This window comes from Branchiostoma belcheri, unplaced genomic scaffold (assembly GCF_001625305.1).
Source record: "Branchiostoma belcheri isolate BF01 breed outbred unplaced genomic scaffold, Haploidv18h27 scaffold4, whole genome shotgun sequence".
In the NCBI taxonomy this organism is placed as follows: domain Eukaryota; kingdom Metazoa; phylum Chordata; class Leptocardii; order Amphioxiformes; family Branchiostomatidae; genus Branchiostoma; species Branchiostoma belcheri.
Window position 1 is genome coordinate 2,031,390 of NW_017804020.1, and position 15,664 is coordinate 2,047,053.

The 15,664-nt window shown below is 46.0% G+C and overlaps 2 protein-coding genes across 5 annotated transcripts in view; one reads left to right on the plus strand and one right to left on the minus strand.

The window, feature by feature from the left end:
* Window positions 1-593: 593 nt before the first annotated feature.
* On the plus strand, window positions 594-5,187 carry LOC109477047 (choline monooxygenase, chloroplastic-like). Its single transcript, XM_019778077.1, has 4 exons — window positions 594-807; window positions 2,671-2,780; window positions 3,159-3,452; window positions 3,947-5,187. Exons 1-4 carry the CDS (start codon window positions 647-649, stop codon window positions 4,636-4,638), a joined length of 1,257 nt encoding a protein of 418 aa, XP_019633636.1. The 5' UTR covers window positions 594-646; the 3' UTR covers window positions 4,639-5,187.
* A 1,597-nt stretch (window positions 5,188-6,784) lies between these two features.
* Window positions 6,785-15,664, minus strand: part of LOC109477025 (dystroglycan-like) — a 39,982-nt gene continuing 31,102 nt past the window's right edge. For all 4 annotated transcript variants that reach the window (XM_019778043.1, XM_019778045.1, XM_019778044.1 and 1 more), the window contains exons 3-4: window positions 9,109-11,005; window positions 6,785-8,788 (exon numbers count right to left, since the gene is read on the minus strand). In XM_019778043.1, coding sequence (XP_019633602.1) covers window positions 8,316-8,788; window positions 9,109-11,005 — 2,370 coding nt within the window. In that variant the 3' untranslated portion in view covers window positions 6,785-8,315. The remainder of the gene's footprint in view (window positions 8,789-9,108; window positions 11,006-15,664) is intronic.

A 15,664-nucleotide genomic window follows, 5' to 3' on the forward strand; every position in this document is an offset into this window, starting at 1 on the left:
AGTTCTCTCCTTCCATTCACATGCACTCGCCATCTTAGAACCGCGTTCATCATGAGCAAAATTTGAATTTGGTAATTAAGTTAACAACAGCCAATAGCAAAGCGTCACTCATTCGAGCCTGACAACCCTGCGACGATCTCATCTCATTGATGTTTTGAGGTCAGTTTGTTTATACATAAGTTCATTCCAAAGTGAGACCAAATCATCCATATATAACTATAAGTCACATACTGTCATCGATAATTTTTTTACATGTACTTATAATTGTGGGATAGATTAGCCTTGTAGTATTGTTTAACTGCCGTACATTGTAGCATGTACGATCGGTGAGCAATAAAGTTCGTTCATTCATTCATTCAAATATTGGTATACTTTTTCTTTGCATAAAATGGAAGCTAATAATAAACTGTGATAAATGTAACGTTATATCTATATTGGTACCAGGGCATCATGTGTATATGCTAAATCCAGACGAGTCCAGGCCCCGCTCCAAAGTACACAATGACGAAACCTACGGGTAATCAAATCACGTGTTTTCACGCGAGACTGACTTGAACAGTTGGACCTCCGACGTGTGTTGACAAGCAATATAACTCACAGTGTTGGCGCCTACAGATAGCAACTTGTGACGTCGTAGCAAATAGTCATGTTCAGAAGAACCGTTCTAATATCTTTTCGCTTCGCGGAAAGACGTTACCGCAGCTCCGCCGTGGCTCCCTCGGCCAGGGACGCGTATGTCGCCGAGGAAGTTCAGAAGTTCTGCACGGAGACCCCGGTCGAACGGGCGACAACTCCCCCTTCAAGTTGGTAGGTAGTAAACGTCAGCGATGGGCAAATAGAGAAAAATAATTACTTGTCACAGCTTACACAGTGCAGCTTTAGTGTGTTGACTGCTAGAATATGCTTGGTTAATCCTGTCAATTCCATGATGGTCAAGTTTTGATTGAAAACAGTAACTATTTTTTTAGCACCTTGCATTATAGGTGTTCAGTATCTACTAAAAATCAAAACCACGTACAACTGAACACATTGACTGACTTTAAAACAATTGTCATTTGTTAATAGGTTGTATCGGTGTGTTATATGCACTGGAGCTGAATCTCTGCTTATGCTATCACATTGTCATTGATGTGAAGTATGCTATTCTATGAGTTTACTGGACTGTATGAAGGTTTGTTTTGCGTTCAAATTTTCTACTCGTTTTAATACCCCACTTTGGCCATTAGTTACTTTGATTCTTAAAAATGCAAACAGCTTCTTAATGCATGGTTTGACAGTGCGAATTGATGTAAAAAGAACAAAGACATTGAAAAGAAGAAAAAAACATCCAGCCCCTGACCCGCGACGTTGCCCCCATAAAACACACTTAGCTGTCACTAGGCCTCGCCTCCGGGTCAACATTTACAAAGAGTCAAACAGAGTTCAGCGGGTTCAGGCCCGAACAGCCCCTAACTCCAGACACATCATCGTTGTGATCTGCAGTTCACTTTATCGCGCCCAGTTACCGATTGACGTTCAGCAACAAACAATGACACCAATGTATATACGTAGTATGGCCGACAGCGGTAAACAACTATATGCTGGAGGTTAATGATTAAAATGAAGCCAAAGGGAAGAACTTTATTTTGCGCACCTGTACATGCTAAATCCAGACGGTACTCAGGCTACAGGCCTGAGTACCATCCTACTTATATGCCGGGGCTCCCACACTCGCTTCCCTAACAAGAAATTGTTGTACTCGAGGTAAATTTGTGGCTGTACTTGTCATACATATGCAGCAACTTTTTTGCCCTTACCAAAACAGCACATGGTCACGTGGACTTTGTACTGATGGGTCATCTACTAGTGGAAGAGGCTCCGCCCAAACTACTTGTTAGGGAAGCGAGTGTGGGAGCCCCGGCATATAAGTAGGATGGTACCCAGGCTACCTGTTCTGCGCTTAGGGCCGACTGAAAACTGCGTACGCACGCGAGAGTACGAAAACTTCCTGCGGTGATTTTTTCCAGTGACGTCGGCCTATTTTGACGTACGTCAAGAACGTAGGTTCATCATCATGATCGTACTTTTACCTATACAATCTGAACCTGCATTCTTGACGTACGTCAAAACAGTTTTCGGTACAGTCAATTTTTTGCCAGCGTTATAAGTCTTTGAATATCATTTTTCGGCTCAGTGCGTGTTGCAACGTCCTTTCCAACGTTGTTGTGAAAAACAGATGTAGATGCAGTGACAATGTTGAGGACCCTTGGCCCATTGACAACGGAAAGGACGAACGAGGCGATGTAAACAGTAATAGATCCAAGATAATCCGCAATGCAGCCAAGCACAGCGCCATCGGTTTGGAACAGTGCCTAACGCCCCGTGGCCAGGAAATGGCCATTTGTTTGAATAGAATCTGATCATTATAAAAAAAAAAAACAAGTTATAAACTGTTATTTCCAACACAAGAAATTGGACTTACTCAAATTTTCGACCGCACAACTCCAGTCTTGAAATGAGCAATCCACCGTCTCTGTGGCGACACGTGACTCGGTGAGCAGTGGGGTAATGTTGCAGGAAAGTCTGTGGCGCCCCCCGTCTTTCTTGAGGGATGGTTGTAATGCCCCGATGTAGACGGCCTCTTTGATACCTCTTTAATAGAATCTGACAATGTCCCTGTCCTGACTACAGGTTCACAGACCCTGCGATTTATGGGCTTGAGAAACGGACCGTCTTCAAGTGGAACTGGGTGGCTGTGGGACGGACAGACCAGGTAGCCTCACCGGGACAATATTTTACAGGTAATTACTGGCTTCTATCTATTACAGTTTTAACTCACTCGCAGAAGGAAACATTCTGTTTTTGTTCTGTTTCTTCTTAACAAACAAACAAACAAACAAACAAACAAACAAACAAAACAAGCAAACAGACAAACAAACAAGGTCAATGACCTGGACCAGGCAGCTGTCAACATTGCACTAGTAACTGGTGCTGTAGCATCCTGTGGTGATGGGTCTCATTATGTAGCAAGTTGGAGGGCTGGTCACCATATATGTGAATATAGAACATAACAGTAGTTTGTTGGGCTGTGAAGGCAAATATTTTCAGTATTCTTTGTAAACGTTATCTATATCTAGTATCCTATTTTGTACTAGCTGTGTGACTTTGCAACCTTTCAGGTGTTGTCGGGGACGAACCTTTCCTCGTAGTCCGAGACAAGTCCAACACCCTCCGCGGCTTCTTTAACGTGTGCCGGCATCACGCTGCCATCCTGGCGGGGGAGGACGAGGGCACGGCCGACGCCTTCACCTGCTGCTACCACGGCTGGACCTACGGGCTGGACGGCAGGCTCACCAAGGCCATGCGGCTTCGCGGGATCCAGAACTTCTCCGCCAGGAACTTCGGGCTGAAGCCGATGGCGGTGAAGGCGTGGGGCCCGCTCGTCCTTGTGCGTCCAGACGGACAGGAAGACGGTAAAACGTTCTAACGGCTTATTCATCAACATTGGGACTAGTTCCCATAGTACCACGGCTGTGCCTTAAGCCCCTGCCACACAAAACCAAATACTGCCGAACTCCCCCCGATTATAGTTAGGAGTACGAGTAGCTCGTGATATATATATATGAGCAAGTTCGGCTGTGGTTGCCTGGTGTTCGGCGAGGTTGGCTACTGTTCGGCTGCGTCAGCTCAATGTTTGAAACATTCGTGTGTGGACTGGAGGTTGGGCCATGGTTGGGGAGTGTTTGGGAGTAGGTTGGCAGTGGTCGGGAGTCAATTTGACTCAAATTTGATTCGATTCATTTAGAAAGGTAGGCGTGCCCTAAATCTGATCAGACAGTTCAGACTGCTCACGAACTTCAGCCAACCTTGGTTGACTGGTGTTCGGAGGAAGGTTCTGAATGTGTGACAAGGACATCTACCTTAGTGTCTATCCATTTACAAATATCCTCACCTGTAATTTTCGCAGGAACTGACTTCGAGACCCAGGTGACTTCCCTGAAGGACCAGCTGGACGACCTCGGGTTCACCTCGGGTCTGCGGTTCGTGGAGCGCCGCCGGTACCGCGTCAACTGTAACTGGAAGGTGGTGCTGGACAACTACCTGGACGGCGGGTACCACGTGGAGTACCTGCACAGGAACCTGGCGTCCAACCTCAGCATCGACACGTACCGCACAGACGTACAGGAGCTGTACTCTGTCCAGACGTGCTCGGGAAGCGCGGAGGACGACCAGTCCATGACGAGACAGCGCATCGGGAAGACGTCGATCTACGGCTGTGTTTATCCCAACCTGATGATCAACAGGTACGGGCCTTGGCTGGACACCAACATCGCCTTGCCGCTCACTCACGACACCACAGAAGTCATCTACGACTACTGGCTCGCCGAGGAGTTCGCCCAGACCTTGCGGGGAGAGGCGGAACTGCAGGAGTTCGTCCAGACGAGCTTGACAGAGAGCGACAAGGTCCAGCAGGAGGACACCTTCATCTGCGAGCGCGTTCAGAAGGGCCTCAGGTCGTCTGCTTATGACGTGGGCAGGTACGCGCCACGCGTGGAGATGGCAGACCACGCCTTCCACCTGAAACTGGCATCGGATTTGAAACAGGGGATTCGCACTGACAAACTGACGAATGGAATTACTGTGCCGTGCATGTTTTAAATATATTCCCTAGGACGCAAATGAAATGACGTTCAGCCCAATACATTGTATTAATAATGCACATGTATGCGACTAATTATGTTGTACATTTCTATACAACCGATATGGGATGATGTACATGACAAAACCCATTGACAGGGATTAAGCCACAATGCCTTGATTATATATTACTAGTACTAGTATACGATACCTGAGCGGAGCGGGAGCTCTCTACGGCGCGCCCGGCCTAAGGAGTGGTCAGCTTCAGGGTTACCTTGTAGGAGTTTTGCGTGGTGGGTCCAATGACTCCAGTGTCCAGTCGCACAAAACTCCAAACGACTGCATGCCCGGTGACTAGTCGAAAGCCCCGAAGAAAGCCCACATAATCCACGATAGGACTGGATAACGGGCCGAAAATGTAACTGTTACAAGTTTTGGCTCACAAGGTGAAGTGCATTGATAAAAAGCGGCCTCTAGCAGTTCAACAAAGGACTGCACCATAATGTGAGCTAAGCGGCGTCTACTACTGCAGTGATTTTTTGGTCGCTAAGGGGCGCTTTTGAGCCATGGCACTTTCCAACCAAAGTGCCTCTAAGACCCTGTTCATACCAGACTTATATTTAGCGGTTTCAACCGGTTTTTCAAAAACCGGTTTTTATTTAACCTGGTGTGAACGCAAATTAACCGGTTTTTTAGGGGTTTAAATCCGATTTTGAAAAACCACCTCGGGAGGTGGTTTTTGAGGGGTTTTTCCACCGAAAAACCTGGTCTGAACGCTAAGGGTTTATTGAACCGGTTTTTGCGTCGTAATTCCGGGGTCACGGGGTCAGCATCCTGACCGTGTGCGACCTGCAAGCTTTTTTAATCGCGTTGTTTTGACCAATTTGAGTTCGTTTCCACTGTTTTTCCATGGTTTCTCTTCATTCTGCGATGGAATCAGCATATGCAACCTGGTCGGCGGACGAGACGCTCCTTATACTTAGGTTTGGAGAGCAGGAGTCGCCGAATTCGAAAAAGCTGGGGGGGGGGGGGGCGGCGAGGGCTCTACCGAAACAAAAATGTTGGAGGAGGCTGATTTCTTGAAGATAAAGGATCAGTGCCGCAGTAAGGTAAAAAAAACAACAACTGAAGACGGCATACAAGTAAGAAGACCAAGGACAACAATCGGAACAGCGGGAGGAACGGTTATTCAAACTGCAGTCATGGCCGATTGGATATTCACCGGACAGGATTTTTTCAAAACCGGTTATCAAAAGTCTGGTATGAACGCTAAGGGTTTTAGCCGGGTTTTTGAAAAACCGGTTGAAACCGCTAAATATAAGTCTAGTATGAACAGGGTCTAACTTGTCAGATTTGCTATGTTTACCTAAACTGACAATTAATACAATAAAAATGGACGGGTCTGAGGGAAATGATTTGACGGAGGAAAGAAAGAAGCAAAAGGAGAGTTGCTTTCTGTCTGTAAGACTAAAATGATATGTATTTGGATATCCTTTCTTCCTTCTAGAGTTGTGTGTCTACATGTACCTTATTATCAGTGAACTATTCATGTCAATACAAAATCTTATGCACTGTCTCTAGTTCACACTATAAAAGTGCTAGATATATACTTTCTGAAGACTGAAATTTGGGATTGCCCAAAAATGATGTTTTACCCAAGACTTACAATGTACCCCTAGAGTCTAAAAGGGGCATTATGTAACATTGTGGCACCAAATATTTGATTGAAATAAAAATCTTCATGTGATTATAATTTACTTCGGAATCCGCCTTTCAACATATTCGGGCAATAATATATTTGGCAATAAAACAGCCCAGATCTTCTGACAAGGCCTACTCTTTTTGTGAATTCCTTCATGTTTCGGACTACACTGCATACTTTTTGTGCTGTGGATATGACATTTAACGAAACATGCAGCTAGTCTCCAACAGACTGAGTACTTGTAAATAGTAGATATTGGCCTAAAAAGGAATGTAACTGGCCAGGGGAGTTAGCTGGCCATAGAGAGTCCAATTCCGTGCATGTAAATTGGACTCCGACACTCTATGGCCAGCTAACTCCCCTGGCCAGTTACATTCCTTTTTTAGGCTGATTTTTACTATTTATTCAATCTGGTGGAGACTAGCATTCAGCACAAATAACAGCAACACACCACACCACTTTACATGTTGTACAAATGGTTTATTGGAACAGGTTGGACCTACAGACGTTATAATATGGCTGATCAGGTGCTGACGGGGGAGTTACAGTGTCTCTCTACCTACTGGACCCAAGTAGTCTCAAATCAACACTACAGTGGGACAAAAAAACATCCCAGCTACATCACAGTCTCCATTGTATTAGAATACAGTATAAACAGCTCCCCCTATCAGATTTAACGTGCTACTACATCACTTCATACAGATTTGATGTTCTAGGAGTAAATCTTCCATCTTACAAGTGTATCTGTACGTGCACAAATGTTAACCAGAATAAATTGCAGAAAAAGTACATACAGCGTGTGCTTCCCTCACTGACTTAGCAAGAGGCTTACAAGTTACAACTTCTTGTAAGTCAGTGAGGGAACCACAGCATATTCTTGTACGAAAATATCAAGTAAAATCTATAATACTCAAAATTTATCTTCACTTATCTAACACGGGAGGTCTCTTACCCCACAGTGCTGGATTAATTGAAAAGTTTATCATATAAGAGGTTAAAAATAATAAACAAGAACTGATTAACTAAACAATACAATATAGATTTTAGAATATAATACAATATCAAAAAATCTAAAAGGTAGTGAGAAGTAACAAGAGGCAACATGCTCGTTAAAATATACTGTACCCTTCTTTGGTCAAAACAAAAGGCGCTAAAGATGTGTTCAGTATTTTCAAAAACTTTGACTGACACAAGCCTCTAGGTTTAGATACAAGTTTCACTTTCTCAATAAACTCCCAGCTCCGAATCAAAGTGGTTTCTGGACTGGTTGTTTTGTCACTTTTTGTCCTCCTTTGATATGGACAAACATCTTTTGAAACATTTGGCAGATTGGAGCATCACACTCCTCACAAGATCCTGGGTGTGAATTTCGGTAACCAAACTTACAAGTGGTCACGACATCACTAACAGTGGGATGTTCAGTTTTCTGACAGGTTTTCACAAAGAAAAAAGAAATCAGCACCAATACGAAATCAAGTCAGAAGAACTACATACATAATCTACATACATACTGGACGTTACGCCCTGCTGAAAGGGGCTTTGTTCAGTACAGAGGAGATGTAGATAATCATGCTAGGCTGTCAGGACCAGAAATATCTATGCAACTCACACTCAGTCATCTCTAGGACCTGCTCTTACGATGACGTTGCACATATTGTGGACGTAGCCTGGCTGTAAACCCTACTACACGAGTTACTTGGTTAGTAAAGTATTAAGACTAGGCCTGGCGGTATAATAATGTTTGTACAATAAATAAATATATGGCACCTGCTGCGGATTGGAATTGATTAGTACTTTATAGGAATCAAGAGCAAATACTAAGAATTTTTTTTACATTGGTTGGCTACATGATGAACTACTGTTGGCACTTGTACTACCATCAAACTTGACAAAATACTGACTTAAACTTGTCCGTTGTGTGATGGCAAAAGAAAAGGTAGTTAGTTCACACACGTGTTGGACACAAGTGAGGATTTGGCTGTACAGACCCCTGGTTTTACGGGGGGACGTAGGGAGGGGGTGAGCGGTAAGGGGGTGCGATGACGGGTCTGGTTCCCCTGCTGCCCTGGGGGGTGCTGAAGGGGGGTGGTGGTTGGTAGGGAGGGGTGGAGAACTCGTCGTCGGGGGTGTGGGGAGGGTCGACACCGGGAGGCATGTCGGGGAGGGGCACCTTGGGGTACTCCGGTGGCGGCAGTGGAGGTTTCTCGTCCTTCATGATGACCGGCGTGGAGGAGGTGGTGGGTTTGGTATCCTCCAGCTCGTCGGCGAAGATGATGGGGATGCCCTTGTTGACGAAGGTGTGCTTGTCCTCCTTGGACAGCTTGCCCTTCCTGCGGCGCCGGTACAGCAGGAAGATGATGAGGCCCAGCAGCAGCAGGATGGCGGCACAGATCACCGCCGGCAGCACGATGTGCAGCCACTTGTCGTCCTCGCTCGTCTTGCGATCGCTAGCCGTGTCAATAATCGGACCTGAAACATAACAAGAAATGCTTTTAAAAAGCTGTCTGGGAGCCGAGTTGGCCAGTGTCGGTCATGGGACTAGGTAGGTAGGGAGTGTGATGATGATGTGTGACTCAAATAATTGGTTACTCAATGACGAAATGGACTAATGCTAACAAGACTGGACTTATCCACACAATTTTAATGTATCGTGAGACTCTTTCTTCTAACGGAGGGAGGGGGCAAGCTAAAAATTCCCAACTACCAAGACTCTCTGTATTCAGTTTTTATAATAAACTCAGTGTGACCAATTTGTTTTCACACATTTGTGTATAGAAAGGGTTTCCTACCTCCAGGACTGTCTGTTCCGCGGCCCGTATCACAGGGCCCAGCTGGAGCCACCGAGACCCTCGTCACGATAAACTCCGGCTTCAGGGCCTCCACCAGCTCTGGGTTGATCTCTCCATCCTTCATCAACTTAGCCCTGAGCCGTGTGATCTCCTCTGAGGGACAGGGGTAGTACGGGAGGGTGTTGTTGCTCCACGAGTAGATAACAGACCCGGCTTTGAATTCCTGAACAGTAATGGAGCTGGTGTCGCTCTCTCCGTACAGTTTGGCCAGCTTCTCCATCAGGAGCAGCTGCTTGTTGACGTCGTACTTGAACTTGTCAAAGTCGTAGTCGATCCTGACACTGAACTTGTGGTTGAACTGTTTGGTGCGAGGAAGCACCTGGATCTCGAAGGCGTCTCTGGCTACTGCACCTGCGCTGTCTAAAGCGGCCATGAGGTACTCCCCAGTGCCCACGTGCTCTCCCATCGGCAGGCCGTACAGCTCCTGGCTGGTGTCGTTGAAGCGGATCCACGAGTTCTTGGGCATGATGAGTCCGTCGATGTTCATGAACACCAGCTTGAGCTTCCTGGTGTTGCCATCCTCCACATCGTAGAAGGTATCCCGGGGAATCTTGAAGCGCAGCACCTCTCCCTGGTACACCGTAACACGGTCGATGTGGTTGATGAGTTCTGGTGGAGTGTTGGGCTCTGTTGGAACTTGTGGAGTCTTGGGGAAGGTGGCCGGTTCTTGAGTAGTTGCCTGTGGAGTGGTTTCTTTCTTGGGTGTTGTATCGTCGGGTCGTGTTGTTTTGGGAGTGGTTGTCTTCTCAGGTGTCCTGCCAGGTGTCCTGTCGGGTGTTGTGACAGGTGGTGTGACCTGTGTGGGTGTGACAGGGACGGTGAAGACTGGCGTTGGGGTGATGAGCTCGGACCTGCTGGGCACCACTGTGCTGGTGACGACGTCGATCCTGGTGGGTCTCGGTGGCAGCATGGTGGGAGTCTGCATCATGCTGGCAGACATGGTAGGCTTGGTCCTGGTGGCTCGTGGAGAAGCAGTGAGAGACACTCTGGTGTCGGTTGGCACGACTTTAGACGGCGCAGGTGTGGGTTCCAGGGTGGCCGTCCTCCCCATGTCGGTGAAGATGGGAGAGGCTTGGGTAGGGATGACCCGCGTTGGCGGGATGGCGCTACTCTCTGGCACTTCTTCTGGGGGTAGTGGGCGGCCTGGCACAGGCGTGGGAGTGGGGCGCAGCTGCAGCTGGCGCTTCATACGCTTGCTCACGTGCGGTTTGGGGCTGGTAACGTGCCATCCAATCACGTCGTAGCCGAGGTCGCGAGCCATTTCCCCGTTCTTGGCCGTTTTCTCCACACGGTTCACGCCCCTCAGGTTGCTGGTGTCGCTGCCACACCCCACGGTCCAGGACAGCAGCATTCCTTCTGTCTTGGACTGCTTGACGTTTCCAGGCCCTGCCATGAAGGCGGAGGCGTCCAGGATACGTTTGTTTCCCATTGGCAGCAGCTTGAGGAAGTCCAGCGGTACCTTCATGTGGGCCTTCATGCCAGACAGCAGCTTCAGCTTGTCCTTGGGGTACAGCTTGTTGGGGTCGGCATCCACAATCACGGTAACCATGGTGAAGGGCTCACCGGGCAGACACACCACGCTGTTCTCCACGTTACCGAGGTAGGACGCCAACGCGGGAGCGGCGGTGGACTCGGGCGCCGTCTCCGGAACCACATTGATGGAGAAGACGTCGCTGGCCTGGGACGGCAGTTCAGAGGTGGAGTTGGGCTTGCCGATGGCGGTGACGGTGATGTAGTGAAGTCCGACGTCGCTCTCGGTTGGTATGCAGATGAGGGAGCGGTCGCTTGCGACCCACTGGACCCAGGAGTCGAGCACGCCACCGCCTGCTGCAGACACCTGTAGGGCAGGGAGAGAGGGAGGACCAGTCAGCATGGCACCACAAAACTGTAAGGCATATTCCACAGACCGATCTTAAATGTCCATTACAATTAGTGTTCAACCAATGAGAGAATGGCAGTTAGTGGTTCAACTAATGAGAGAGGGCCAATGTATGTCGAAAATTTAGGATCTGTCTATTGTTAAACACAGGGTCCATCTCAAAGATAATAACTTTTTCCTCAAGGATTCATATAAACCCCTTTTCCATTTCATTCTTTTTACAAAATCAGTGAACAAGTTTCCTACCCATCAACTTGGTCTGAAAACAAAAGCTTCCCTTAAAAGGCAATTATCATTTATATTCTCTGTCATTACCCTTTCTCTATGGCCATTATAAGAGCTTAATCGCAACTTGAAGATATGAAGCAAGAAATCTGAACAGTTACTAGTACCCAGGAGGATGGAATGATATCGTATCTCATTCTTTTAAGGGATCAACAGAAAATTGTGCCTCTGGAGTAAAGAGGCTGGTAATCTGAAATGTGTGCCCTGGCAAGCAACATGGGGGTTTAGGGAATCCTAACCCTCTCCCAGACTGCACTGGGGGATCAACAGGCCATGTTTCTTATTTCATAACACTGAATCCCTCAGGCTGTCATAATGTGAAGAAATGTGACCCGAATTCTAATGATCAGAACACAACCTTTTGGATATATATAATATAGTCGTGATTGGTGGAGTTGCACTGAAATTTACAATCGATTTTTATGGGTAAAATCAATGCAATAAGCTATTATCATAGTATGTACAAATGACATTCAATAGTGTCGGCATGGTTAACAGTTATATCGTGATGGTTCAGATCAACACAATTAAAAGCCAGCTTTAAGGCAAAGTTACTGTCCAGCACGAATAACAGTTACGCTTCATAGTCCTACCAGGAATTTGAACAACGTAAAACAGTGTAGGTTTTTGCAATCGTGGCGTAGCATTTTTAGTACCCTGGCTTGAGAGTGCCGAACTGATACGGTGAACTGTGCACTTTACCAATGCAAGACATGTCTTGGAAATGTTATTGGGAACGATGGTGGCATTAAGTGTTGTCAGAAGACTGTGCAGGTATGACAGGGGTACTGTAAGGTTAGGTTTGACTTGGCAAGAGTGTCAGCCAGGGAAGGTCTAAGGTCAGGACAGGTCGGCAAGCAGCTGACACCGCCCAAGGCTGAGCTGTCACGAGAGGCTCTTATGGGGGATATCAAACTACCACGGGTCACTGTGGATGCAACCCTTCAAGGTCACCGGTATAACAGAATATTGCAAGTACCCCATGCTTTACCATGCAGCCTGAAGACGAAAGGAGGCTTGCAAAACCAAATGCCTAGAAATGTTAAGATTCATTCAGTAACTTAGTGTTTCTACAATATCAGTCACTGCGAGATGGTCAGCATATTTCAGGGAAGGGCTGACCCTATATGGCCGATGTGCCGCCCTTCAGGATTACGCTGTGTTCATGACGGAAGAGTTTGGTTCTCTTCATGATGGATCGGGTTTATTACAGATGCCAAGGTCACACTGCTTTTCAAGGTGACCTCTATCTACATCAAATACTTGAACATTCCCTGCTTGACTCTTGTATTAATTGTCTCTTCTGACATTTCAAAGTAATCAATATTCTGTGTACACGCACTGATTAATAGGCATTTAAAATACAGGTCTGATACACACTTCGTTTAAGTACCAGAAGTTTCAGAGAACATGAAATAACTTATATTGCTGGCAAGACATGTATTTAAGGCTGGCAAGACATGTATTTGAGTAAATATTCTTAGTTGTATTAGCCCAATTCCTGTAATAAAAAAGACTTTTGATTAAAAACTACTACCTAAAGAAGAACGTTTCGTTAATGAGGAAAACAATAACAAAGCAATTAAGCACAGCCCAGTTATCTGCTTCGTTAACTTCTGACACACTTTTCCATTACACTCCTGACTTCACATCTAGCATTTAACGCTTTTAGGCTTTCTCCTTTAAATCAGTGAATCCACAGCAAAGTCCATACTAGGTGATAATGCCTGGATTCCTGGATGATAATCCAACAAAAGCAATTCTGGCAAATTGATTATAGGATACCTATACAAATGTAGGTTAATTGTCGTATATTTCATCCCCCTCGCCATAACTACCCAGTAGATAGGGCATCGGGTTTCGGAGGTGGGTAGTGATTTTGGGAGACTCGGAATCAATACTGCTTCGGGTTTCCTGGTTGGATGGGTCCAACTGGGACGGGATCCGATGAAGGTTGGACGTTGTAAAAGCGGAGGTCGTCGGGGTCACGCGTTAACAATCACGCCTGCCTAGCAGCAATGCTTGTTGCCTTGGGGTCAGAATCAGCTGTCTGCTAGATCAATCAATGTCAACCTTCCAAGGACCAGTGTCCCTAGTGAAGATGAGAGGCTTTCTTTCTCATGGTTGATGCTTTGTTCCACCACTTTTGGACAAGGGTACATCAATTACCTTCAGCAACGCATTTCATCGCTGCAAAGAGATACATTACCTGTCTTAGAATCATCTCTTCTTAGGATCAACCTTAAAACATTAAGAACCTAGATTACCAGTTCTGACTGACTGATGCTTTTTCATTTTTCCTAATTCTACCTTTGAAATGTTAGAATTTTTTCTTGTTCAGCCCTAAGTCTGCCCCACCTCCAGTATGATTACAAACTGTTATCCTCCAAAACAGCTGGACACAAGCCCCTGACCTGTAATTTGCTGGGATGGAGCCGTCCAATTATATACCTGGGCTAATTTCCTGCAAGACTGGCGAACCTTCTACTTCCCCCTTTCAAGTCCCGATTCGGTATTCCAGAGATGGTGCCGCAGAATCTCCGACATCTCTGAGGGAATGGACTGTTCTGGGGCCAGAAGAGGAGTCTGGGTAATTTTCAGGGGTGGGTGGGCGGCTTGGGGCAGAGTAAGGGTATGTGTGAGTGCTGACTGTGACTGTGCCTTCTTCTGTGAACATCTCACATGTGTCTAAAACTAAAGCCTGTAATACCAGCTATGTTCTATGTCTGCATGGTATACTAACCTGAAACCAACTTTTATCAGCAGGAAAATACTGGAATTCTCCTTCTGTCAAGTTTCATCACTTTTTTGGGGGTGCAACATTTAGAGCAGACCAAGTTTCTGGGGTTTTATCAGTAACAAATGTAGAACTAACTACAAGTTCCTATAATGACTATTCATTATTTTGCCAGATGGTAGCAAGCCTGCAGTTTTCAATCCACTGAAAGGGGGCGCCACCAGCCTTGCTACAAATTTATAACTGTACAGCAGGTTTGTTATCTGGTGTCTGTTGTCTGTCCTCCAGTGAATCCTGCTGGGTACATGGAACCCTTCACATGGACACCTTACTGATACCCTGTGATGCAGTGCAGGTGTCTCATTGGGTCTCCCACATGATAGAACACATAGCTATGCTCTGACACAGACAACTGCCAGGGATATTTAAAGGGTGGGCGCAAAGATCTGACAACTCCCCGACATGTTCCACTTCCTGGCCTCTTCTGAATCACTTATAACCTGATGGAGTAATGTTAGAACACATCAGAAACCAAAATGACATGACTCAAATATCCCCCTAGCTTCAGGCCTCCCATGGTGATATGATAAAACATGATAATCATGTTTGATAAGTCCATACTTGTTTGCTGAGTTCTAGCTTTTATCCCCCACATTTTTGCCAGATGTCTGTTTGCTATCTAATCAGGTCAGAAACCATCCCCAGCTGAGGCCTGTGTGCCATGTTTGTCCACATTCTCTATGATAAATGGGGTTTTATTGTTACATCTGCACCAATTTTAGATGGCGGTTGGCTATCTTTTCCTGTTCTGGCACTGCCAGTGTTCTGTACTGTCTCCACGAAACAAAGACCTTGTCATCAAAATGCAAGGACATCAAAACAGAACAACTTCCTGCCTCTTTCCCTTCTGGCTTGGCTACTCTCGGCTCTCTATTAAACGTACCGGTACGTTTATTTTTTTTCGCCTCAAAATCCACCCGGTACATTCTTATTTTAGACGGTACGTTTATTTCTTTTTTCAAAATCGGAAAAGTTCCGGGAAAATTCATTCCATTGTCGGCACAAATTCCTGTGAATTGTCGATGAATTGTCGATCTCGCCATGACGCCACAAAGAAAACGTTGTCGTTAGTAGAAAATCTGACACCCCGCTGGCGTTTCACAACAAAATTTTCAGATAAACAACTCCGACTATCTTTCATTCTTTGTTTACATCGTGAAAGCTCCGATACAAAAACTCCCGCCGGCCGCCGCGAAGAAACCGCATGGTTGCGGTTTGACGCTAGTTTTCGGCAGCTCGGCGGAAAAATAAACCATCCCCAGAAGAAATATTACGCATGAAAATGACAGCTACAAATTGTTTTCCTCGTTGTATGAGTTTTTGAGGCCGTAAAATGTTTAAAATGGTTGAAATTTGCTCGAAAAAACGGCTCGAAAAGCCAACGGCGAGAAAGACAAAATGGCCGACCTGCTTTTTACAATAACAGTGGTCAAAGGTCAAGATAGCATCCAAATGTATAAGACATGTACTAAGTACATATTACAGTGCTAAAACGATACTTTAAACGCATGAAAATATTTTTTCGGCTACAACTG

Bases quoted from the DNA above. Each gene is read 5' to 3' on its own strand.
- LOC109477047 (XM_019778077.1), top strand. From the start codon at position 647: ATGTTCAGAAGAACCGTTCTAATATCTTTTCGCTTCGCGGAAAGACGT. The intron at 808-2,670 runs GTAGGTAGTAAA...TCCTGACTACAG, and splicing joins ACAACTCCCCCTTCAAGTTG to GTTCACAGACCCTGCGATTT. The intron at 2,781-3,158 runs GTAATTACTGGC...GCAACCTTTCAG, and splicing joins ACCGGGACAATATTTTACAG to GTGTTGTCGGGGACGAACCT.